General features: G+C 35.6%; 1 protein-coding gene and 1 long non-coding RNA gene across 2 annotated transcripts; one reads left to right on the forward strand and one right to left on the reverse strand.

Annotated features, from left to right (window-relative positions):
- The first annotated feature begins 1,238 nt into the window (after positions 1-1,238).
- On the forward strand, positions 1,239-18,934 carry LOC107701643 (D(3) dopamine receptor-like). Its single transcript, XM_016503681.1, has 8 exons — positions 1,239-1,279; positions 2,068-2,368; positions 4,294-4,406; positions 6,054-6,190; positions 8,887-9,080; positions 11,008-11,079; positions 13,306-13,669; positions 18,083-18,934. The coding sequence occupies exons 1-8, from the start codon at positions 1,239-1,241 to the stop codon at positions 18,277-18,279; spliced, it is 1,419 nt and encodes a 472-aa protein (XP_016359167.1). The 3' UTR covers positions 18,280-18,934.
- LOC107701644 (uncharacterized) lies at positions 9,006-13,366 on the reverse strand. The gene is made up of 4 exons (XR_001635669.1): positions 13,263-13,366; positions 11,188-11,454; positions 9,750-9,785; positions 9,006-9,075 (listed from the first exon to the last, which is right to left on the reverse strand). It is a non-coding gene; the product is annotated as an uncharacterized LOC107701644 (long non-coding RNA).
- Positions 18,935-19,155: the final 221 nt, after the last annotated feature.

The following is a 19,155-nucleotide window of genomic DNA, read 5'->3' on the forward strand; positions in this document are numbered from 1 at the left end:
TGATTTTAGTCAACTAAGAATTTGAACTTAAGAGTTGTAAAATATCATTGTTCTATTAGCAGGACAAGTATATTTTTCAAAAATGTCAGTTATGGGGCAAGTTGTCACATTTTTATTGGAGCTTTTATTGGAAGGTACCATGTGTTTGAAATGTTATACATTCCCCCAAAACAATGGTTTGATATTTTACATAGGTAGTAACCTTTAACATTTTACTGTTATCCAATTATATTATTTCTGTATTTCTATACAGTTTATTTGACATTTTATATATCATTTTGTATACAGACATGTTAACTGCAAGTCCCATTGTGACAAATAACTTTATTTTGAGATTAATACATTTAAATTTATGTTTATTAGATATTTCTCTGACCTAATAATAGACGGGTTAATGGCAGCCCAGCTTCTATTGCGACAAATTACCCCATATTGGATGACAACATGCCCCGCTATTGGGGCAGCGTGTTTCAATGAACAGTAGGCTATCATTTTTCCAAGGTAATATGTTTATTATATGGAAATGTTTATTAGCCAAGGCACTTCAAGTGTGCCTATATAGAAACTGACTTTCAATAATAAAGAAAGACATATTCACCATAGTAAAAGGCGTGACAACTAGCCCCGGTCCAATACCCCCAATCACTCAATAAGACATGCATTTTAACGTGCTATTATCAGGTCAACTTCTTGTGGCTCTTGTGCTGTTAACAGGTCCGCTGGGTCTGTCGCAGGTTACAGCTATTTTCAGACAGCCGTTAGTGATCACAGCATGAGTGGGAACAGTGTAGACATATCGTTCGAAAACGCCAGCGGGACGCGAATGCCTTTAGAGCTATGACATGATTTATAATTGGGCTATTTGAGAAGTTATTTTATTCTATCACCTACTTGGATTTACCTCACACAATATTTGATCTATCATTAAGCACTGAACTAATGAGAGCAAAGACGCTTCGTGCGTAAAAGACCTCTTGGAGACGGAAGCTCGTCTCACGGCTGTAACGTTAATCACCCGGGCGAATCAAGGTCTGTGCGAAACCATTTGCGTACTGCACGGAGTTATTCAATGCAGAAAGGCATCGTGTGGACGTATTTTTGGAGCTGTGCATTAATAAGTTTCGCATACGCTATGCTCGCCCGGCGCGCGGTAAGGATGGAGTCCCTTTCTCAGCACCAACGGCTCGCGCCAAGAGCTACTGGACCGATAACTTTCATCTCAGAGAAAGTGCATTCAGATGTGGTTCTGTTTCGGTTCTACGCCGGAGAAGCATAACAGGTAGACACATTGTAAATTGTTTAATATGCTGCTTTGAATGAAGCACAGAATAATAATCGATAAATGCATGCGTTCACACTGGCTTTCAGGGCGCATTTGTGCAGATTATCACCATATCACCAGCATTTTATTTTATTATATAATTTTTATTTATTATATATTTTTTATTATATATATTTTTGTGGCATCAACGAGTGACTTTATATCAGCACTGGGGGGAAAAAATGTCAACTCTTTGATCTGCAGTGCATTTTAGAACATAATCCATGTTAAAGATTTATGTTATTTAGTTAAACTTTGAGATGAATGAATTATAATTTGATTATTGGAGATGTATGCATCTTATATTATTGAGATTTTTTTTTATACTTAAATCAATGTGTGCATTATTAGCCTTAATGTATTTATTTATTAATCTATTATCATCCAATGTAAAGGGTTGCATAAAATGGGCTGGAGGAGACAAATCAAACATGGATCACCAAATGAGCCTTCGCACAATACATTTTATGATAACTTATTTTTATTGCTGAATAGAATTTTCAAAGATATAAAAGCTGCACTATGAATCAGAAAAAGTCATCTGAAGTCACCGAACACTTGTCATAACTCAAGCAAGTCAAGTGTTTTCGGAGTCTCTTTGCAGAATATAAAATCCAGGGACGTCAGCATATAAACAAGATTTCAGACACACTAGAGATGCTACAATATATGTTGTCAAGACTTCTGGTTTCCATTGATGTCTGTGTTTTGATCCCCCAAAGTCAAAAACTCTTCTCTCTCCCCAGATCTTTCACACTCATGGCAATGTTTAGCAGCAGTGAATGGCAGTGGAATGACTCAGAACATTCTCTCACCCCTGGGGGAAACTACAGTCTGATATCAGGAATTGAAGAAGTGAAGAGGAATTACTATGCCATGCTCTATTCCATACTCATCCTGGCTATTGTGTTTGGGAATGTTCTGGTGTGTATTGCTGTGCTTCGAGAGAAAGCTCTCCAGACCACCACCAACTACCTGGTGGTCAGCTTGGCTGTAGCTGATCTCTTGGTTGCCTCACTGGTCATGCCTTGGGTGGTGTATTTGGAAGTGAGTACACAAGAACCTACAGTAGCCAATAGTTCAGAGTGTTTCTGTATTTTCAACTATTACTATACAGTCCTACAAAATAAAGGTTCTTTATTGGCATTGATGGTTCCATGAAGAGCTTTTAAAATTCATAAAAACTTTCCATTGGACAAAAGCTTCTTTATAGTAGAAAAAGGTCTTTAGATGATTCAAATGTTCTTCGGACTAAGTACAAAATGGTTCTTTTAGGACTGAAAGATTCTTTGGGAACCAAAAATGGTTCTTCTGTGGCATCATTGCAAAAACCCATTTTTGGGTGATTTGGAATAGTGTCAGTCTTAAACAGGCACATTTATACTTAATACATCAAAAACATTCTAATTTACAGAAGTGTGTTTACAAAAACATATACAGGAACTCAAATCAGTGAATCGTTTTTTAATATGTTCATTTACATGAACCATTCGAACAAACTGATTCACTAGAATGAATTGGACTTTGCAGCGTTATATATGAGATATGAGCCGATTCACTAGAATGAACCAGACTTATAACTTTGCATATGAATCAGAGTGCCATTTAGGATGAACCGATTCTTTGGACTGAATCAGAATTTCAGATTCTAAATACAGAATGAGAGAGAAAGTGAGGACAGTTTAGATGAGCGCATTTGATTAGTCCCTGAGCTTATACATTAAAAACATTGATGTAGTGTTTATCACACAGTTCGTTGAAAAAAATGTACTGTACTTTAAAAACAACTGAATTACTGTCAGGCTACAGAAAAAAAGTCAAGTTAGTGTCATTTTAGGCCTTATATTTAGATGCGTTTTCGGTGATCCAATTATAAGCAGTCACGATTTGGGTTTGAGTGTCTGCTGTTTACGCTGTAAAACAAAATGTTCAAGTATTAGCAAGTTATGGTTACCACAGATTTTATTTTACTCATAAACTGTAAGACCCCTCTAGAGGGAACCAAGGTGAATTAGTCTTCCGGGTTTTGACGTCATCCCTGCAGCACTCTATTTGAAAGCTAATAGACTGAAGAGCAGCAGATAATGGTCATACTTCATTCAGTGTCCTCTAAATGATCAATAATTACCTTTCTCTTTAGTTAAGGATTCAATTCTTTAGTCCATGAAAAACAGCAGTTTTTAACCCTTTAACTGTCACCTTCCCACCTATGGGACGCTTGGCGCTCTTTTTTTTCCCCCCATCACATATTTTAGTAATCATCATAAATTATGTATCATTTGAAAGCTTAATTCATATAGCACTTGATTTATATGGTAAAACGTTTTGACCCTATAAACCTAAAAAAAAGATTTTAACATTAAATGTTAAATTAATTGCAAATGTTTACACCTGGTTAAAAATCTTAAAACATATTATTGTTATATTAAAATGTAAAAATATGATATAACATGTCTTAATCAACCTGAATGCAATAAGTTACAACTACAGTATAATTTTTACTGTGTAATTTCAAATTTCCTTCAATTTTCCGTGGTTTTGGTGGTAATGGTTAAAACCTTCATTCAGAGACAGTCTTCCTACTCAGTTAAATTTGGCTGCACATCTCTTGAATAGCTGCAGGAGGCATTGTGCTGCTCTTGATTAGTGCCAGAAAAGAAGATCTTCCTGTCATGATGCACTACACCTAGCAGTCTGATTCAGGAGCATGCAGTTCATTCATCTCTGCCGGAGCCTTCTTACACCTCCCTTGCCACTCAAATGGGCGTTATTGTTGTAGGCCCTCTCAAAGAGAGTGTGGGATAAAAGGTGGGACTCTAAAAAAGAGTTCTCTCCTTCCTTACAGTGGAGAAACCATATCAGTGAGGCAGTGGGGCTAGAAATATGTCACTCAGTTAGACCGTTTTCGTCCATTTCCTTTCAATTTTTTTGTGCATTTAGTCCCTTAATATGACACTGCTGTACCTATGCAGGTGGTCGGCGGGGCTTGGCTCTTCAGTCGCTTGTATTGCAACGTGTTTGTGACCCTGGATGTGATGATGTGCACTGCAAGCATACTCAACCTGTGTGCCATCAGCATCGACAGGTATGGAGTTATTAATAAATGTCTACTTCATTGTTTGTGGGGTTTTTTTAAGAACTGTTCACTGAAAGGCTTTTTGGGGAATCAAAAATGGCTCTTCTATAGATCTTATGTAGCTCCGCCCCTTTTCAGCACTGTATTCATTGTCTTCTGTCATGCAAACTTATGAATGGACCGCTCATTTTAAAATCTTCCCTGTCTACTGACATTTGTTATGACACCTGCTTTAAACATTAGAATGCACATGATAACTTTCGTTAACTCTACAATAGTTAAATCTACTTCACCAGCTAATAACTCTTTAACAGAGATGCTATAGAGCTACCGCAAAAAAAGGTAATTCAAAAACAAAATTCTAAAGATGGCTGTGCTCTTCTCTGGTGCATTAGGTCTATAGCATCACTGAAATTTTTTTTACCTATTTTTAGGAGTGCAAATTAAACAAAAAAATAATTTCCACTTGCTTTTCTTTAAAAAAAAAAAAAAAACTCCAAAAATGGGCCCCATTCAGTTCCATTGTAAGTGTCTTATGGTACGGTCACATTAGCCAAATTTTGAAGAAAAAAAAATTCCAAGCTCTATTGTCAATAGTGTAGAGATGTATGAAACACTGCTCACACAGATGTCTCTTTCAAACCGGCTGTGGTAAATTCTGAACTGAATCAGTTGCGAAAATCTGTGTGGGGAAAACTTTTGCACTGATGCGAACTTCCTGTTTGCATGGATTCCTATTGAAATGGCTGGATTTCGCTCACAAAAATTCCCTGATCAATGATGTGACCGCACTTTTACTGTATCTTTACTTTTTTTTTTTTTTTTTTATAAAACAAGGGATGAGTCAAAACCATTTTTGTGGTAATCAACATTATGCCAAATATGCTGTTGAATTAGTTTTACTGAACCCAAAATATTCCTTTATTATGGTAATCAGCAAATGACAGGTGCATCATTAACACCTTCATACATAGCGCTGGGAGGGGTCCTTGTTTTAATTTTGATTGCATGGCATGAGTGTGAAAACATATAGAAGTTTAATTAGTTGGAGAATGGCAAGGGTGAGATGCTGATCATAAAGGACGAAACAGAAGGGCTGAGAGAAAACGATTCAGTAGACAAAAATGTATGTGCAGGGAAATATTCAGCCGGGGGAGAGAAAAAAAAACATAATTAGGCTGATTATGCCTTTCAGGCTGGCCTGGTTCGCCCCTCTCTTTCCTCTGTAGTATTCTGTACTTGTAAGAGTAGTGTGCTGCAGATATAAAAACCGCTCATGAAAAGCTAATACAATTGCATTTGTATCATCCTGTTGAAAGGGTCGAGGATAATTAATCCCTTTTCGACATATAGATGTTGCAAATTCTCTTTCAGTACCCTGGCATACATTAGACGTATTCATTTTTAATCAGATATTTTTTTTTCTGTTTAACGCTTCATGGCAGATGCTGAAAAAAGCTTTGTAGTGAAAGCTTATCTGAAATTGGGCTTGATCTTTTTTTTTTCATATCAGAATGGGTAGTATATTCAAAAATTATTTTGTGGGGTCATTTAAAAATTTTGTTTAATCTCATAACTTTTCATGCTTCAGTGAGTGTGACCTTTTTCTGATCAGTATTCCCATTTCTCCTGAGATTAATTCTTGCGTCTGTAAAGGTATATGGCTGTGGTGATGCCAATGCTGTACAACACCACCCACAGCTCTCGCAAGAGGGTTTCAGTCATGATTGCCACAGTTTGGGTCCTCGCCTTTGCAGTCTCCTGCCCCCTACTGTTTGGATTCAACACTACAGGTGAGCTTCTGTATAGTGTTTCTGGTGGGTTGTGACTCAAAAACAGGTCATAGGTGTTCTCATTTTACTATTGTCATTTTGCATTATTGACACACTATTTTCCTAATTAATGCAGTACAGTTGCTTTGACACAATCTGTATTGTTAAAAGCGCTATATAAATAAAAGGTGACTTGACCTGACTAAATAAAATGCAAATACATGCAAATAACCAGGGTTGGACAAAGATACATCAAAATGTATTTTAAAATAAAATACCAAATACCTTAATTTTAATTGTATGAAAATAAACTACAAAATACAGCAGCCACACCATGTATCAAAATAAACTACTGTATTTTTGTATTTTAAAAATACTAAAAAATACCTTTACAAGGGAGCATGAAATTTCTTCGCAAACCTTCCATAAATTGGCCTATTTGATCTATCGCTTCACCATTACACTGACTCAGTTGATTATGTAAACAATGTTTGATAGTAACAGCTTTTCTCTGCCCGAGTCATGCAATAAATCTGACATATGCAACCAGTTAACAGATCAAATATTCACATATCCCTGTGATCTCCCAGATGAAGGTTAGGTTTAAAGTAACCAACAGTTTAATGTTTAACAGTTTGCGAATGACTCATAATTGTATCCTAATTTAGTTACTTGGTGTTTGGTAACGAAGGGCCTACTTTGCATCAGCAACACTGACTCAATGACAAACAAGTCATTCATAAGAAGACAACTGATGGCACCTGTTTTCATAGCAACTAGTTAATCATTTGACTGTTAATCATAAATATAATAATAATATATTATGTGTCAGGCAGTCATTCATGCAGTGGTATGCAAAATCATGATCCTACAAAACAGCTACTTCAATTAGGGTACAATATTCAGCAATCAGATATTTATTTATCAATCATTGGACACCTGTTTGGAAGTTGAAAACAAACATTTTAGCATTTCAACAATTATTAAATGATCAAATGTTTCGATTTTAAATGTAGCCAGAAACGTAATCAGAAAGTAGCAGCAGAATTAGTCAAGGAGTATTAACCCAACTCCAACTGAATCTATTGAGAGCCATAGAAGCATAGAGGACACATTAATAGTGCCTTAATAACAAGTCTGGGCAAATTACTGAGTAGGCACCAATCAGAGGCCGCCGTTTTATGATGTCATCACGTAGACTTCTTACAAAGTATTTTACAGTATTTTAAATCTACAAAAATACAAAACACTAAAGTGTTTTGATGCAAAATATGAAGCCATTTATATCAACCCTATTAAATACAAAATACAAAATCCTATTTTATATTTGAAATACATATTTGAAATACATGCATCATAAATACTGCCCATCCCTGCAAATAACCATATGACCATGCATAGTTAGTATGCCCAATACAATCTGCTTCCTGAAGCAAAAGCAGTTGAGAACCATGCTCTTGTCCATTGGTGTGAAATCATCACTACTGAAAGTGCTGCCATGAAATCTTGTAAAGGCCTAATAAATAACAAATGGGATTGAAAATAAGAGTGACAAATTTAACCAAGAGATGTTTAAGAATCAGTGTAGGGGGAGTAACATAAAAGCAGCAAGGCTTTAATAGCAGGACAGTGAATCTGGAATTCATCTCAGACCGTGCATAGTTATTGTGAGGCAACTTTTTTGTAGCAAAATATTTAGTTAAATCCTGTTGTTACAACTGTTTCGGGTTAATGCTGTTGAGATCCTCATTGTTTTGTGCCAAAAAAAAAAAAAAGAATTAAAAATGAATTACATCACCTGTACAGTAGGTGTACCACTGTAGGTGGTATTGGGGGCGGGACATTCTTATTCTAGAGAGCATTTGATTGGATGAAAATCTGTGTTGTACAGTAAGTCATCATTATTTTTGTCAATTTACTTAGAAAAGAGAGACTATAAAATTCAAATGCATGAGGTCCATGCGAACAGTTAATTGAGAAATCGGGTCCCCTCTCCCTTGTTGGAAGGAAGTCGTTTTAAGCTTTAAGGTCATTCGTTTTTAAGCTTTAATGTAGTTAGCAACTTGTAGCAACTTTAGTAGTTTTTAGTATATCTATAACCATCTATCATAAGGGTAGCTTGACTGTGAGTCAACTACTTTACACGATGTATAGTTTCATAATCTACAAGTAGCTTCCTCAACCATGTATTTTCAAAATACAATAAAGCACTAGAATATTTATCTTGAGGGCTAATTTTATAGCTATAGCTTTCAGTGAGCTTCCATCAGATGTCAATAAATTAGGTTGCAAAGAAATTAACCATCCATTTAATTAGAGTAATCAGTTAATTAGTTTCACGGTGAGATATAATGAATGTCATCTCTCTCACACACACACACAAGCCTCCTAGATATGCATTTGATTTGTTCTGCTTTGGCTGCATGTACTGCAGATGGAAGAGAAGGACTTTGAGGGTCTAATTATGCTGCCGCAGAAACAATTTTATACATCGCATACTGCTGATAAGAGTATTGATTATACTTCCAACACAGCTGGCATCAAAACATACATCCACACTGACTTATTACTTCATATCTGTGATTTTCAATCTTAATTACTTTATGTCACACAATGGAATATTATACTAGCTTTATTACAGCAAACAAAAGATTCACAAGACTGGTGAAATGTATCTACTGCAAAGTATGATGAATATGCGTTTTTGTTTTTTGCAGATGACTCTGCAGTGTGCTCGATTTCAAATCCTGATTTTGTTATCTACTCCTCTGTGGTGTCGTTTTACTTGCCATTCGTGGTGACCCTTCTGGTCTATGTGCGCATCTACATCTTTCTCAGAAGGAGGCGGAAGAGAATCACCTTCCGTCAAGGCAGTGGTAAAGTTCAGCCAGCATCCGCACCACTATCTGCGGTAAGAGTAGATATTCTCACATTTCACATCCACACATAATCTCCTCAAACTGTTTTGGATTCTCTACTCTACTTAAAACACACATAATCCACCAATAACAGTGCATAATCACTAGAAGTATCAGTTACCGGTGGTAAGTATAAACATATCTAAGCTCCAACTTGGATCATTAGCAGCCAATCTTGGATCGAAACTCTGTATTACATTTCACTTAAATTCAAAGAAGCTTGGAACTTAGTCTGTCTTTGTTAGGAAACATTACTTGGTTGTTTTATTCAGTGAAACAACTCTCCCGATCAGCAGATAGAGCCTTTGTATCATTGCCTTCTTGTGAAAGTGAGATGCACAATCAGGTCTTTGGAAAAGTTCCAGCAAAGCCATTCGGCTATGCACCCTAGGAATTTTATTGCAAGATTTAGTTCCAGCTAACTGGAGCAAAATTTGATATGGAGAAAATGCTTTGTAGGCTGCCCTGAATAATTTCTTCCTGTTAAAAAGACTCTTTCCCCCATTCTATCTAATTTGAATAAAGAAAATGAAATCCAAGCACAGACTTGCATATATGAGCTGTAAATTGATTTGCATAACTGGGTGATTTTGTACTGTTCATATTTTAAATTAAACAATCAACAATAATTTACTTTAAAATGAAATGTATCATTTACTCACCTCATGTCATTCCAAACTCGTGTGACTTTTTCTTTTCTGTGAGACAAAAAAGAAGATATTTAAAAAAAAAATAAAATTTTTTGTCATTACAAAGAAAGTCACTGGGGTCCAATGTTATTTTAAAAAATGCCCTGGAATTTATAGACTTATCTTTGCACTTATAATTTAAGTGTATGGAAAAACAAAGAGACAGTACCAATGTTCAAATAGTTTGAGGGTTACTGTTGTCATTGTTAACTAAAACAACTAAAATGTCACTGAAATAAAGCTCAAATAAAACAAAATATTTGACAAAAAAAATTTAAACAGAAATTTTGCCTTGGCAAATAACCAAAATAAATGTAATCAATAAAATTATTGAAACTAAAACTGAAGTTAAAAAAAGGAAAGAAAATAGAATTAAATAGAATAAAGAAGATATTTAAAAAAAAAAAAAAATTTTTTGTCATTACAAAGAAAGTCACTGGGGTCCAATGTTATTTAAAAAAATGCCCTGGAATTTATAGACTTATCTTTGCACTTATAATTTAAGTGTACGGAAAAACAAAGAGACAGTACCAATGTTCAAATAGTTTGAGGGTTACTGTTGTCATTGTTAACTAAAACAACTAAAATGTCACTGAAATAAAGCTCAAATAAAACAAAATATTTGACAAAAAAAATTTAAACAGAAATTTTGCCTTGGCAAATAACCAAAATAAATGTAATCAATAAAATTATTGAAACTAAAACTGAAGTTAAAAAAAGGAAAGAAAATAGAATTAAATAGAATTAATTAACACAAAAGACAAAAGCACATAATAAAATAACTAAAATTTTAATGTAAAAATAAATTCAATAAATAATAAAATAACGCTGTTCAGGGTTCGCTGAGTTTCAACATGTCTTAGATGTGGATGGAGAACATTGTTAACTGGAGCCTTAGAGTCGTAATAGATGATGAAGACACAGACTGGCCTGATTATCAGTAATTCTGTTCAATTAAGGTAATTTTGGTTCTTAATGATAATTCTATTTAAGTGAGGTAGATGATCCATTCCAGCCATATAATGGGCTTCAGTGAAACAACACAGTCAGCATCAACTGAAAAACAGATTTTTTAAATTCGTTTTCCATAGCGGCCTATTTCCATTTCACTGCCTTGATCCTGGCATCTTTTCCTGTCTATTTCTCCTTTTTTCTGCTCCTTAAATTTGTTTTACATGCTTTTGCATTGGCTTTGTTTTCCACCCGCTGACTCTTTAACATTTCTCCACAGGAGACGTGTTTACAAGACGACGCTCACAAAGAGAAAAGAGACCTTTCCCCCATCAGGATCAATGTGATAAATGTGCGTATACCATTGTGCGCCTGCATGTGTGTATAGAAATGTGTGACTACTCTAATCTTGCATGAAATGAGGCTTCTCAGAGCAACAGAGCCTGTGAAGAAATCTTACAAGGTATTTTGAGATTGCTGGCAGCATTCTCCCTCCTGTTTTAGCATAGCGAGTGTGCTTCTGTTGCCATGCCTCCACAGACTTATCCTTGCGGCTGTAAGCTGTAAACTGGAAATTTGCGGCTCTGACGTATGGCCCCCAACTTGCTCTGGCTGGTGATTTACTCCCTTCACTGGCACACTGTGTTTGTTGAAACTGTTTCCACAGCAGTCACATCAAAGTTATGGTATGGAGCCACAGCTGTTAGTTGAGGCCTTGGGATCAGAGCTGTGATATAAAGAAGGGAGATACTGATTAATTGACAAAAAGAGGTGCAATGTGATTGATTAGATATTTGCATTAAAGAGATATTTGCATTCTTGCAACAGGTGAGTTCAAAAGTTTAAGGTTAGTAAGGTTTTTTAATGTTTTTAAAAGAAGTCTCTTATGCTCACCAAGGCTGATTTATTTGATCAAAAATAAAAACAGTAATATTGTAAAATATTATTACAATGTAAAATAACTTTTTTTTTAATAATAATGTATTTAAAAATTTCATTTATTCCTGTGATGCAAAGCTGAATTTTCAGCATCATTTCTCCAGGCTTCAGTGTCACATGATCCTTCAGAAATCATTCTAATATGCTGATTTGTTGCTCATGAAACATTTCTTATTATCAGTGTTGAAAACAGTTGTGTAACTTAAAACCCCTTAACTGTCACCGTCCCACCTGTGGGACGCTTGGCGCTCTTTTTTTTGTTGTTTTAGTAATCATCATAAATTATATATCGTTTGAAAGCTAAGAAGCCCAAGATTCATCCTGTGAAAACCATTTTAAAATCGAACTGCGTTACCATGGAAATGGTACTTTAAAATGTTTTGGCGGTCTCCTCCCCCTTAGCGGGCAGTGTCAAGAGTCATATTACAAAATGCATTACAGTCTTTTACAATCAAAACTTTTTATAATCTTGACAAAAAATATATAATTGGAAAGGTCTGAGTCTCAGGATTACATATTTTCTGATAGAAGCAATATTGACAGAGAAATGTCAACATATGTGACATAAAAAAAAATGCATTAAAAAAATTAAATGGCGTTTGGATGGCATCCGGTGGCTGTTTGTGGTATAACGCCCTAAATAAAATCTCACAGAAACCTCAATTTTTTTCATATCAACTTCAAAATTGGAACATAACTTATTTAGACAGAAGGCTTAAATTTTATAGCAATTTTAGAGTAAAACCTGTTGTGTAAAATATTTATTATATATCAAAATTAAATTAAATTAGTACAGTGTATTTTCTTCACAATAAATTTAAACTTCTATAACTTTTTGATACTTTAATTTTGACTACAAATGACTAAAGTGACTACATTTTGTAACATTTTATGCTTAAAACAAGACAAAAACTATTTATCATTAGGGTAAGAAAAATCCATTAAACCAAATTTAAGATATATGTTCAAACACAAGCTTTAAAAGGTTCAATTTTAAAGAGGTCTTAATATTTTTAATGGAAAATAAAACAATTTTCTTTGCTGTTTATTTTGTTGAGTTGAGAAATACAAATGGCCACAAAGAAACTTTGAGGTTAAAGATTTTTCAACCAATTTTCTATGTTTTTCAACCACTTTTAAAATGTCAAAATATAGCTGTGTGTAGCACAACTGAGCTGAAAGCTATTGAGAAACATACTGTAATTGGGATTGAATACCCACTGGGATTGAAAATCAAAAAGCCTTTTAAATATCTTTTAAAAAGTCTAATTTTTCACAGTGTAGTGTATTTCACAATATTACTTTATATCCAATGGCAAGGTTATGTTTTAGGAAATTATACTACATGAGTTTAATAAGATATGGCTGGAAAAACAGCAAATGTGTAGTCAGTAGCCAGAGGGTTACTGGTCAAGAAGGCAATCCAACACTAGTCCAATGTGTAAGGCGATGTGAGATCAGCTTCATATTGCAACAAAAATACTCAGTAGTCCTCAGACGATATCATTCTATTCGAGGAAATGAGGACAGCATACCTCCTTGTGCTAATTAATTATAGAACAGACATACTTGCAGGAATAAAGATATTCTGCGCACCTTGAAGTTTGCATGCTTGCTTTTCATCTCCCTATTTGTTCAGGAAACCAAGGAGCAGGTGATCCGTCCGCGGCTCCTCGCCAGCTGCCCATGGCGTAAGCGGCCTCAAACCGCCCCTGCCGAGAACTCGCTGCTGCCTCCTGTGATTACACTGAACTTCTGCAGCATCAGCCAGGCGTCCTTTGCTCGCACTGAGCAAGATGCAAACCGTGAGGAAGAGGAGGGTGGGGACGAGGAGCAGGAGACAGTTAGGAGCTGTGAGGTGAAGAAGTTGTCAAACGGACACGCACACACCACCCTGCATCCACCTCGGCCCGCTCGCGTCATGGTGTGTCCCAATCAGATCCGCTGTAGAAGTATGCACTCCAAGGAAAAGAAAGCCACACAGATGTTGGCCATCGTTCTGGGTGAGACGCTTGCACTGCTTGTACATGCTCTATTATTAGATTCCTAGGTTTAAAAAAAAAATGAAACCGTTATTTTTGTATTTCTGTTGTGGTTATTTGTTGTTGTGGTTCTCATTTAAAGGCATAGTTCACACAAAAAAAAGAAAATTCTGCCATTGTTTACTCATCCTCAAGGTGTTAAAAATCTGTATGAATTTCTTCCTTCTACTGAACACGAAAGAAGAATTTGAAGAATGTGTGTAATCAAACAGTTTCTGGTCCCCATTTACTTCCATAGTATTTTTTCCATACTATGGAAGTCCATGGGGACCAGCAACTGTCTGGTAACACAAACAGTTTGAACAACTTGAGGGTGAGTAAATGATTACAGAATTTTCATTTTTGAGTGCTCTATCCCTTTAAAGTGAAGAGAGACTGTATACTTTCACTTATTACTGAGCTATTGAAATTCATCTTGCTGCTTTTTGTTATTTTTCACAATTTTCTACAAATCATTCAGCTCAAACTGGTTGCCAGAGTTTTGAAACTTTGAAGCTTTGTTTTATCAGTAATTTCAGCTTATTGTGGTTCTTTGTAAGCTTTTATAAGACTAAATCTAAGATTAAAGTTTGAAAATTATTAGCTAACATTGTTAGAACGTTTGCCATTCAACAGTAAAGACATCATTGTAATATCTGCATGCTTCATTGTGTTTGGTCTTCCTTCTTGCATTTATTTGCATACTGACGTGTTTTTTGTTGTTGTTGTTTTTTTGTCTTTCATTTGTCGCCCTGAGCATCATGATAACAGTGATACAGTGATGCAACATTTAATTTACGCAGAACTTGAAAACTGTTTCACTTTGCATTCCATCTTGTTTTGGCCCAAGGCCATTTGTATTCATAATTTGCAAGGTTAAACTCACTTGTTTGTTTTCACTTGGTGCCCCAGGTGAGATCATATATGCATTATATAATAAGTTATAATAAATGATCACAAAGATTAAATTGAAGGTCAAAGATACATAAGAATAGCTACTGTTAAAAAGTTTGTGGTCTGTAAGAGTTTTTACTGTTTTTGAAAGAAGTCTCTTTATGCCAAGGCTGCAATTACTTGATTAAAAATACAGTAAAAACTGGAATACTGTGAATTAAATTTAAAATAACTGTTTTCTATTTTAATATATTTTAAAATGTAATTTATTTCAGTGATGGCAAAGCTGAATTTTCAACAGCCATTACTCCAGTCTTCAGTGTCACATGATTCTTCAGAAATCATTGTAATGATGATTTGGTGCTCAAGAGACATTTCTTATTATTATCAACGTTGAAAACAGTTGTGCTTCTTAATATTTTTGTAGAAACTCAGATACATTTTTTCAGGATTCTTTGATGATTATAAAGTTCAAAATAACAGCATTTAAGACAAGAAATGTCTTTACTGTACATTTTGATCAATTTAATGCATCCTTGCTATAAAAAAAACCTACTGACCCCAAAGTTTTGAAAAGTAGTGTAAATAAACAAGTCTAGTGGTGTGACACTTTGAGAATAAGAAGTCCTGTGATCAAATCCCACATGAAGATATCAGCATTTTATTTTGTAATTTCACTGACTTGATTAACTCGACCTCTGCCATGCATCATTATCAACACTGATATTCATCCCTCTCTCACGTCTCGAAGGAGAGAGAGGAGGTGACGGGGAGGGACATGTAATTTATGAAATTCATCATCTTGCTGATTGATTACAGCAAATTGATTTTTATCTTCACTATTCCAAAATAGTTTTTCTTTCATATCTGGTGTCCTGACATCTCCACTTTTCAACCCGAACACATGCCAATACTATTTTTTCAATCAATGATTCACTTAGTTTCTCATCTGACATTTTGAAAGTGGGTTTCAGAGTCGCTCTCTGAAGCTCAGTCTGCATCTGACGTGTGCCACAGCTTGTCAGATTGCCAGCACGAAGCCACCTGGGAATAGTGAAAATTCTGAATGCCAATAACTTCATAAATCACCTACAGAGTACAGTCAGATTCCAACCAACATAGCAGTTTTATATAACATCAAGTATATAATAACCAATTTGGCTCTATTAATGTCGACTGATGACCCATGAGTCGGTTTTCTGTAAAGTGTTAAATGACATTGATGGTAATCTGAGATGTCTGCCTAATTGAGGAGGAAATTAAATCACACTCATGGAGACAGATGTCTTAGATCGAGGAAATGGCTCAGCTGCCTCAGTTCAAAGTCAATTGGTCAGGGTTGTCACATGACCATTTTGCTTGTGGTCAAGGTTTTTCAGCACTAAAAACACCTGTTTTTTTATTATTTCAAATTCAACAAAGCAGTTTGTCATTTGCAGAAAACACTTTAGAAGTAGAAGTTCAAGGAGTAGTTCATCCAAAAAGCCTCATGGCTTTATTTCTTCTGTGCATCACAAAAAGTGCAAGTTTGAAGAAATGTACTCTTAGCTCTTTTAAAAATGGATGTTGCCACCATGACCAGCTTGAGTCAGAGAGTTGAACTGGAGAACTGAATCAATCTGATTCTAAATGAATCATTCAGTCTGCTTTTGTGGACTGGATCAAATGATTCATTGAAAAGATCTGACTCAAAAGAATAATACATTAACAAATTAATCAGTGTTGGTTTAGTATTTTTATTTACTATTGTTGTTTATTGACTGTTTCAGCATCATTACAGGTACCTAAGTACGTTTGTCATTAAGGAACCGTGAATTATTTTGCTGTCACAATGAAATGTCAATACCAATTTACTCCAAATTAAAATACAATTAATACAATTTAAAAAATAATAATAAAATATATCATAAGAATACACAAAGTACTTTATAAAATCCATAATCATTTAAAAGTCGACACATATAGGGAATAAGTGATGTTCCATGTCTGGCGTCCTGTCAGCTCTTCCCTGAGTGGTGGTAGCCAGTCTCTCAAACTAGACTCATATAGCTTCCTAGCAAGTCGTGGCCTAATGGTTAAAGAGTCGGACTCGTAACCCAAAGGTTGCGGGTTCGAGTCTCGTACCGGCAGGGCTTGTAGGTGGGGGGAGTGAATGTACAGCGCTCTCTCCCACCTTCAATACCACGACTGAGGTGCCCTTGAGCAAGGCACCGAGCCCCCAACTGCTCCGGGTGTGTGTTCACGGTTTGTGTGTGTTCACTGCTGTGTGTGTGCACTTTGGATGGATAGAGCAGAGCACTAATTCCGAGTATGGGTCACCATACTTGGCCACATGTCACTTCAGCCACTAAAATCAAGTTACAGTTGGACTCGACTCTCTGCTAGTGTGCACAAACTGTGCCAAACAGGAACTGCATACTCTAACACAGGGTGCACATACCCTGTATAGATGATCTTGATCTCGAACACCAAATTTCTTTACATTTCTTTACAACATGTGATCCACTTGACCATATAGAAAGTGATGGCCAATCTGGTATCTGTTTCAGGCGGGTGACATGTAAAACCTTGCATTTCTTTGAGTTCAGTTTCATTTTATGTTTCTCTACCCAGATGCCAAGATCATTCAACATCTGTTGGAGATACAGGACAGATGAGGGGTCTACCTCTGGGCCAGTCATGTCGTCCACATATTTTGGATAATCTAGCTGATTCTGAAGGGCACTGTTAATCAGTGCTAGGAAGATTATGGGCCTCAGTATGGTTCCCTGAGCAACTCCACATGAGGGATATTCCCAATCAGATAGATATCCCTGATAACACACTCTTTGACGATGATTAGACATAAAATGACAAATCTATGAAATATTTAATATGTGGAATTTGTTTTATTTTCATTTTAGTTTAAGATTTAGTCATTTTGTTTTGTGCTTTGGTCAGTTTCATTATTTTTGCTTGAATAAATCTATTAATTTCTATTTATCTTTAATTTATTTTTTATTTCAGTTTTGTAGTACTTCAGCTTCAACTTATTCATGTCAGTTAGTTGCCAAGGCAACATTTCAAATTTTTCTTTAAGTGTTTTTAAGTTTAGGTTTTTAATCTACTATTGTACTTTATTTCATTTCACTTTTATGTCAAATTACCGAAAACAATTTTTAATAGTTTTAGTTAACGATAACAACACAAATGAATTGCTACCTCTTTAACTCTTAATAAATTTAAATGTGATCTGTTTTTCACACAAAGCTATGCTTTGGCTTCAAAAGACTTAGGAATAAAGTCATATGGACCACTTTTATAGTTTTATTATGTCCTTTTTGACACTTTAAAGCTCCAGTTCCCATTTTTTGAAATTTGCACGTAAAAGAGTGACCAGCACATTTCGCAGTTTCTCCTTCTGTCTTACACTGAAGAAAGAAAATCATACTGTTATGTGTGAATTATGATGAATAATTTCATGTACCTGTTTATTCATTATTTGTGGTTTTTGCCTTGCAGGGGTTTTTCTTATTTGCTGGCTGCCCTTCTTTGTGACCCACATCCTAAACACTCACTGCAGAGCTTGTCACATTCCTCCTGAGGTCTACAGCGCCTTCACTTGGCTCGGTTACGTCAACAGCGCTCTCAATCCAGTCATCTACACCACGTTCAACATTGAGTTCCGCAGAGCCTTTATTAAAATCCTGAGCTGCTAAACCATTGGCAATGCTCCCATATAATGCTCAATGCGGCTTCCAGACATTATGGATTCCTTTTTGGGATGTAAAGTGCCATATGCAGAGGATATTAAAGGCCTTGAACAGTCTGAATTTGTTCAAGGTGATTTCAAATTCACTACAGAGTGTACTTTGTACACTTGTGATTGGTGGATTAGCATTCATCTAAATTAACTCTATAGTTCACTTTGAGATGACGGACCAATCTGGAGTTCCAGTTGGTGCTTCACATCCAACAACAAAGCCTAAAATATCTTCTGGACCTTATTCTCCATCTCACCACCTTGTCGCATGCGGAGCGAATTCTGAGGTCATCATGTGTTTGCATGTGTCACACCGTTGAATGAAACGTTTTTGAATGAGTTTTTCCTGAAACTCTTCAGTTGTAAAAAAGCAAAGAAAACTATTTATGTGGCTACAAAGGCTAGTGATTTATCAAAAGGACCATAAAGCAGGTGGACCAAAGGAGCGTGAAGTAGTAAAAGATCCAAGACTGTGTTGTGCCTTTAATGGTTTCTCCCTCGTAAGGCCAGGTTTCTTGAACCAACTGCATATCAGGATAGAAAAGAGAAGAGATGGTGATGATTGTTATGGATGAAACATGATATTGTGCTGTGAATTAAAGCTACATTGAATCCCATAAGCCCTGATGTCATCTGAAATATATACACAGAAGCATTATGCCTCATTAGTTTTTTGATACAAATAATATATATACACATACATACATACACATACACTAACATTCAAAACTTTGGGGTCTGTAAGATTTTTATATATTTTTGAAAGAATTCTCATATGCTCACCAAAACTGCATTTATTTGATCAAACATACAGTAAAAACAGTAATATTGT

The sequence above is a fragment of the Sinocyclocheilus anshuiensis genome, unplaced genomic scaffold (genome assembly GCF_001515605.1).
Source record: "Sinocyclocheilus anshuiensis isolate Anshui unplaced genomic scaffold, SAMN03320099.WGS_v1.1 scaffold1626, whole genome shotgun sequence".
In the NCBI taxonomy this organism is placed as follows: domain Eukaryota; kingdom Metazoa; phylum Chordata; class Actinopteri; order Cypriniformes; family Cyprinidae; genus Sinocyclocheilus; species Sinocyclocheilus anshuiensis.

Bases quoted from the DNA above. Each gene is read 5' to 3' on its own strand.
- LOC107701643 (XM_016503681.1), top strand. From the start codon at position 1,239: ATGTGGTTCTGTTTCGGTTCTACGCCGGAGAAGCATAACAG. The intron at 2,369-4,293 runs GTGAGTACACAA...GTACCTATGCAG, and splicing joins CTTGGGTGGTGTATTTGGAA to GTGGTCGGCGGGGCTTGGCT. The intron at 11,080-13,305 runs GTGCGTATACCA...CTATTTGTTCAG, and splicing joins TCAGGATCAATGTGATAAAT to GAAACCAAGGAGCAGGTGAT.